The sequence below is a fragment of the Lithobates pipiens genome, unplaced genomic scaffold, assembly GCF_037356315.1.
Source record: "Lithobates pipiens isolate NorthernLeopardFrog02 unplaced genomic scaffold, aLitPip1_a1.2 Scaffold_1, whole genome shotgun sequence".
NCBI lineage: Eukaryota > Metazoa > Chordata > Amphibia > Anura > Ranidae > Lithobates > Lithobates pipiens.
The window spans coordinates 240269538-240275824 of NW_027507685.1; the positions used below are offsets into that span (position 1 = coordinate 240269538).

The following is a 6287-nucleotide window of genomic DNA, read 5'->3' on the forward strand; positions in this document are numbered from 1 at the left end:
TTGTTGTGCGGTGTCCCACATTTTTTGGTAAGAGGCTTTTGTCTCTTGGTGGTGGTGCACTAGAGTTGGCATGTTTGGAGTATTGATCTGCACATGCAGCATTTCACTGGACACATGCTAGTTTGACTTTTCTTCTCACATGACTGCATTGTTGTTTTTATTGACGTTGCAATTTTTAAGTTGGTGCTTATTTGAGAGCACAGGTCTTTTGTCTTAAGTTGAAAATTTAAAGGCGGAAACAAAATACAGAGCTTTTTCCATCAGGTCTAGTTCCTATGATTGTCAGCTCCATCTATTGGCCATGGTGCATTATTTTCCTAAACAAAGTAGGAAATGTATTATGGCCACTAGGGGGAGCTGATAATCATAGGAAATAAACATTAGACACAATATAGCGATTAACTGAGACAGCTGTGTAATTGGTAAGCCACTCACACAACATTTTTTTTATAAAGAGATCCTTTTAACAGTTTCCACAGCTTCAAAAGTGTACAAAGAAGAAATACATCAGACATAACAATGAGCTAAAAAATAAGTAAATAAATCCTAATAATACTTTATTACACGTAGTGTCCTTTCACATCTTTGTTGTTCAGGCTGTATATCAGAGGGTTCAGCAAGGGCACGGCAGCTGTGTTAAAGAGTGAAAACCATTTACTGGACTCTAAACTGTCCTCTCTGGTTGGATTGAGATACTGACACACCAGGGTTCCGTAGAGAAGGACAACAACAGTGAGGTGTGAGGAACAAGTGTAGAAGGCTTTATATCTCCCACCACTTGTACGGATCCTTACTATTGCAGCAATAATGAAAACATAAGGAGTGAAGATGAGGACAAAGGGTGTAAGGCTTAAAAGTAATAGTCCTTCAATGAAGCTCAACATTTCCAAGGCAGAGGTGTCACTGCAAGAGAGACTGCGAAGAGGCACAAGATCACAAAAAAAATGATTTATGATGTTGGATTTATAACATGAGACTTCCAACAGTAGTGCAAGATAGGGTACCACCTCTAAAAAAGACACGACCCAACAGACTGTGGCCAAGAGGGTGCAAACTCTTGGGTTCATGAGGATAGAGTAATGCAAGGGATTGCAGATGGCGACATAGCGGTCATAACTCATGGCTGTCAATATCAATAGCTCATTACAGGCCAAGGAGGAGAACACGTAGAACTGTGCTATGCAACCCAGGAAAGAGACTGTCTTGTCTTGTGTTAAAAAAGCTACAAGAACCTTATGCAGAGTGGTGGTGGAGGAGGACATGTCCAAGACGGACAAGTTGGCCAAGAAGAAGTACATGGGAGTATGGAAATTGGAGTCCAGGCAAACCAATAGAAGAATGACCAGGTTTCCACCAAGAGTCAGAAGATAAATGAGAAGAACCAGGAGGAAAATCGGAAGTTGCAATTTGGGGACATTTGAAATCCCATTGATTATAAAATAGGAAACCGTAGTCTTGTTATTTGAATCCATATAATAAAATATATACAGTATTCTTCACACTGCTGGAAATATTGATGCATTATATTGATGAAAGCTGATGAAATATCAATTCTAGTCTGCATTTTCAACCCTTTAAATCTTAACATGATTCCTGAAACCTCATCTTTTTAGGTTTGGATAGATTGATGAGGGGTTAGAACCTTTATCAGGTATTAGTTGTTGCTTGTGTCCCTGCCATCAGCATGCTAGTAATATAAAAAAAAACAAAAAAAAATTTCACCTTTTTCATTACATACCTTATTATAGATCATGTGACATCAAGGAGTCTCTGTGCCTTTCTATGTAATGGAGCCAGAACATGGCTGATGGGTGGGGGCCAGCAGGGTGCTGTACATGGCTTCCTGAACACATTACAGCACCCGTCCTCAATACTCCTCTCAGGAGCCCTCAGCCCTGATGCAAGCATTAGGCTGGCTCTTATGAGGAGTTATACAAATATCAAAATACCTTAATTGATGGATGTGCATCTGGAGAGGTGGGTATGCCTAGGAAGACTGGCCTAGGAAATGCCTATATGTATCTCTGAGTCTCCATAATTGAAAGAAATGAAATCTAATTAATGAAAGGGACAGTTTTTGGACAGTCAGTCAGGAGGAAAGACAAGATGATGTGGGCCCTATCTGTGAGAACCTCAGAGTGCACTAATGTTATGTGTTATAAAAAAGCTTCACCACCATTTTATTCTCTGGGGTCCCTATCTTCAGAAAATATATAATGTTTGGGGGTTTTAACCATACCCCCCAACTTTTTGAGGTGGGAACGGGGCGGGACGCCTATTAGCAAAAGTATGTAGGCATAGGACACACCGCCTGTCTATTTGGCACACAAAAGTTCTTTTCAGGACTGGTATAGGTGTTAGGTGTATATAGGTTTGCTGTGCTACTGATTCTTGCAGCAGCCTGAGTGTCTTTTGTCAGTTTAGAGAAAGGGACAGGACGGTGTGTGCTACAGGGAGAGTCAGTTTAGTCATCATCATCATCATTAGCTGTTACTATCAGGTCCACAAAAGAGCTATTCCAGTAACCACTAATCGTTCCAGTCTCCTCTTTTTTGCCACTTTGTATAGGGACAGGAAGGAAGCAGTGTGTCAGGCAGTGAGGGTCAGTTTAAAGACTTGCTGCTACTATTAGTTCCACAAAGGTTCTTTTCAGGACTGGTATCAGTGGTATGGTAATAGGCTTGTACACGTATAATATTCTTTCTTCCAAATATAGAAAGAATATTATACTTGACTGCTGCCCTTCTGCTGCAGTCTGCTAATCATTCACAACTCACTTGTTCCACAAAGCTCTTTATCAGGACTGGTAACTTGGTCTGTCTAGGGTGCTACAGTACATAGGGTTGAGTGAGGTACAGTCTGCTGTTCTGTAAGGACCGCTATCGGTCCACAATAGATAGGGTTGAGGTGCACCACTGCTGACCGCTGCCCTATACTGCAGCAGTCCTTCATTGGTATAGGGACTGAAGTACAGTCTGCTAATCACTAACACACAACCTGCTTGGTCCACAAAAGTTCTTATAAGGACTGGTAACTTGGTCTAGGGTGCTACAGTACATAGGGTTGAGTGCGGTACAGTCTGCTGTTCTGTAAGGACCGCTATCGGTCCACAATAGATAGGGTTGAGGTGCACCACTGCTGACCGCTGCCCTATACTGCAGCAGTCCTTCATTGGTATAGGGACTGAAGTACAGTCTGCTAATCACTAACACACAACCTGCTTGGTCCACAAAAGTTCTTATAAGGACTGGTAACTTGGTCTAGGGTGCTACAGTACATAGGGTTGAGTGAGGTACAGTCTGCTATTCTATAAGGACTGTTATCGGTCCACAATACATAGGGTTGAGGTGCACCACTGCTGACCGCTGCCCTATACTGCAGCAGTCCTTCAGCGGTATAGGGACTGACGTACAGTCTGCTAATCAGTCACACACAACCTACTTGGTCCACAAAGGTCCTTATAAGGATTGGTAACTTGGTGAAGGGTGCTACAGTACATAGGGTTGAGTACGGTACAGTCTGCTGTTCTGTAAGGACCGCTATCGGTCCACAATAGATAGGGTTGAGGTGCACCACTGCTGACCGCTGCCCTATACTGCAGCAGTCCTTCATTGGTATAGGGACTGAAGTACAGTCTGCTAATCACTAACACACAACCTGCTTGGTCCACAAAAGTTCTTATAAGGACTGGTAACTTGGTCTAGGGTGCTACAGTACATAGGGTTGAGTGAGGTACAGTCTGCTATTCTATAAGGACTGTTATCGGTCCACAATACATAGGGTTGAGGTGCACCACTGCTGACCGCTGCCCTATACTGCACCAGTCCTTCATCGGTATAGGGACTAAGAGTTTTGTCACAGGGTCATTTAAAAAATGACAGGCAGAGGAAGAGGCAGGCTCTTCCGCAGGGGTGGTAGGGGTAGGACAGGAGCAACAGCCTTGAGCCTAAGTAGGAAGTTGCAGAAGGTGCGTTCAATTACTTTAAAGGACGCACCAGACTTGGTTGAGTGGCTCACTCAGCCTTACTCTTCTGCACCCTCCTCATCCTCTCGATCTGCACCCTCTTCTTCACTCTCTGCTATGTGCACCCCCTGGGGGTTCTTATTATGAGGGGATCACACCATCCCTGGCTGTGCTGATTTTCTCCTGGGGCTGCTTACGGTGCTGCTGTCAGTGCTGTATATCACGGTGCTGGTGTGAGTGCTTAATGTCACGCTTCTGATGTCAGTGCTGTATGTCACGGTGCTGCTGTCAGTGCTGTATGTCACGGTGCTGCTGTCAGTGCTGTATATCACGGTGCTGCTGTCAGTGCTGTATGTCACGCTTCTGATGTCAGTGCTCTCTATCACGGTGTTGCTGTCAATGCTGTATGTCACGGTGCTGGTGTTAATGCTTTATGTCACGCTGCTGATGTCAGTGCCCTCTATCACGGTGCTGTTGTCAGATGCCTCTATCACGGTGCATGTGTCATTGCTGTATGTCACGCTGCTGGTGATCATCTCCTGCACCCTCTTCTCTGCCTACCCTGGTCCCTGACCTTCCCTCTCCTCCATTGCCTTCATGCGCTCCACAGTCCTGAATTGTCAGAACAATTTTCCATATAAAAAAAGAATGCTTGTAGTTATCGATCCCAAATTCACCTCATACATGTGTTATGTCATTGGCTATGTGGTGGGACTATGTTTGCCCAGCTAATAATTATCCTGTGGCTGGAAATTCGACCTAAAGGTTTGAAACGTTTGCCTCCCATTGAAGTCAATGGGGCCCGCCGCGAACGTTCGGTTTCGCGAACAGTCGTCCCCGTTCGTGGTCCACATTCGCGAAACGTCCCATCGGAAGTTCGTCCATCACTATTAAAGAGTGAAAACCATTTATTGGACTCTAAACTGTCCTCTCTGGTTGGATCGAGATACTGACACACCAGGGTTCCATAGAGAAGGACAACAACAGTGAGGTGTGAGGAACAAGTGTAGAAGGCTTTATATCTCCCACCACTTGTACGGATCCTTACTATTGCAGCAATAATGAAAACATAAGGAGTGAAGGTGAGGACAAAGGGTGTAAGGCTTAAAAGTAATAGTACTTCAATGAAGCTCAACATTTCCAAGGCAGAGGTGTCACTGCAAGAGAGACTGCGAAGAGGCACAAGATCACAAAAAAAATGATTTATGATGTTGGATTTATAACATGAGACTTCCAACAGTAGTGCCAGATAGGGTACCACCTCTAAAAAAGAAACGACCCAACAGACTGTGGCCAAGAGGGTGCAAACTCTTGGGTTCATGAGGATAGAGTAATGTAAGGGATTGCAGATGGCGACATAGTGGTCATAACTCATGGCTGTTAATATCAATAGCTCATTACAGGCCAAGGAGGAGAACACGTAGAACTGTGCTATGCAACCCAGGAAAGAGACTGTCTTGTCTTGTGTTAAAAAAGCTACAAGAACCTTATGCAGAGTGGTGGTGGAGGAGGACATGTCCAAGACAGACAAGTTGGCCAAGAAGAAGTACATGGGAGTATGGAAATTGGAGTCCAGGCAAACCAATAGAAGAATGACCAGGTTTCCACCAAGAGTCAGAAGATAAATGAGAAGAACCAGGAGGAAAATCAGAAGTTGCAATTTGGGGACATTTGAAATCCCATTGATTATAAAATAGGAAACCGTAGTCTTGTTATTTGAATCCATGTAATAAAATATACAAAGTATTCTTCACACTGCTGGAAATATTGATGCATTATATTGATGAAAGCTGATGAATTATCAATTCTAGTCTGCATTTTCAACCCTTTAAATCTTAACATGATTCCTGAAATCTCATCTTTTTAGGTTTGGATAGATTGATGAGGGGTTAGAACCTTTATCAGGTATTAGTTGTTGCTTGTGTCCCTGCCATCAGCATGCTAGTAATATAAAAAAAACTTTCACCTTTTTCATTACATACCTTATTATAGATCATGTGACATCAAGGAGTCTATGTGCCTTTCTATGCAATGGAGCCAGAACATGGCTGATGGGTGGGGGCCAGCAGGGTGCTGTACATGGCTTCCTGAACACATTACAGCACCCGTCCTCAGTACTCCTCTCAGGAGCCCTCAGCCCTGATGCAAGCATTAGGCTGGCTCTTATGAGGAGTTATACAAATATAAAAATACCTTAATTGATGGATGTGCATCTGGAGAGGTAGGTATGCCTAGGAAGACTGGCCTAGGAAATGCCTATATGTAACTCTGAGTCTCCGTAATTGAAAGAAATGAAATCTAATTAATGAAAGGGACAGTTTTT

General features: G+C 43.5%; 2 protein-coding genes across 2 annotated transcripts; both read right to left on the reverse strand.

Annotated features, from left to right (window-relative positions):
• Positions 1–400: 400 nt before the first annotated feature.
• Positions 401–1678, reverse strand: LOC143988374 (olfactory receptor 5AR1-like). Its single transcript, XM_077488297.1, has one exon. The coding sequence runs from the start codon at positions 1470–1472 to the stop codon at positions 561–563; it is 912 nt and encodes a 303-aa protein (XP_077344423.1). The 5' UTR covers positions 1473–1678; the 3' UTR covers positions 401–560.
• Positions 1655–5690, reverse strand: LOC143987862 (olfactory receptor 5AR1-like). Its single transcript, XM_077486995.1, has 2 exons — positions 4794–5690; positions 1655–1687 (listed from the first exon to the last, which is right to left on the reverse strand). The coding sequence occupies exons 1-2, from the start codon at positions 5688–5690 to the stop codon at positions 1655–1657; spliced, it is 930 nt and encodes a 309-aa protein (XP_077343121.1).
• Between the last annotated feature and the right edge of the window lie 597 nt (positions 5691–6287).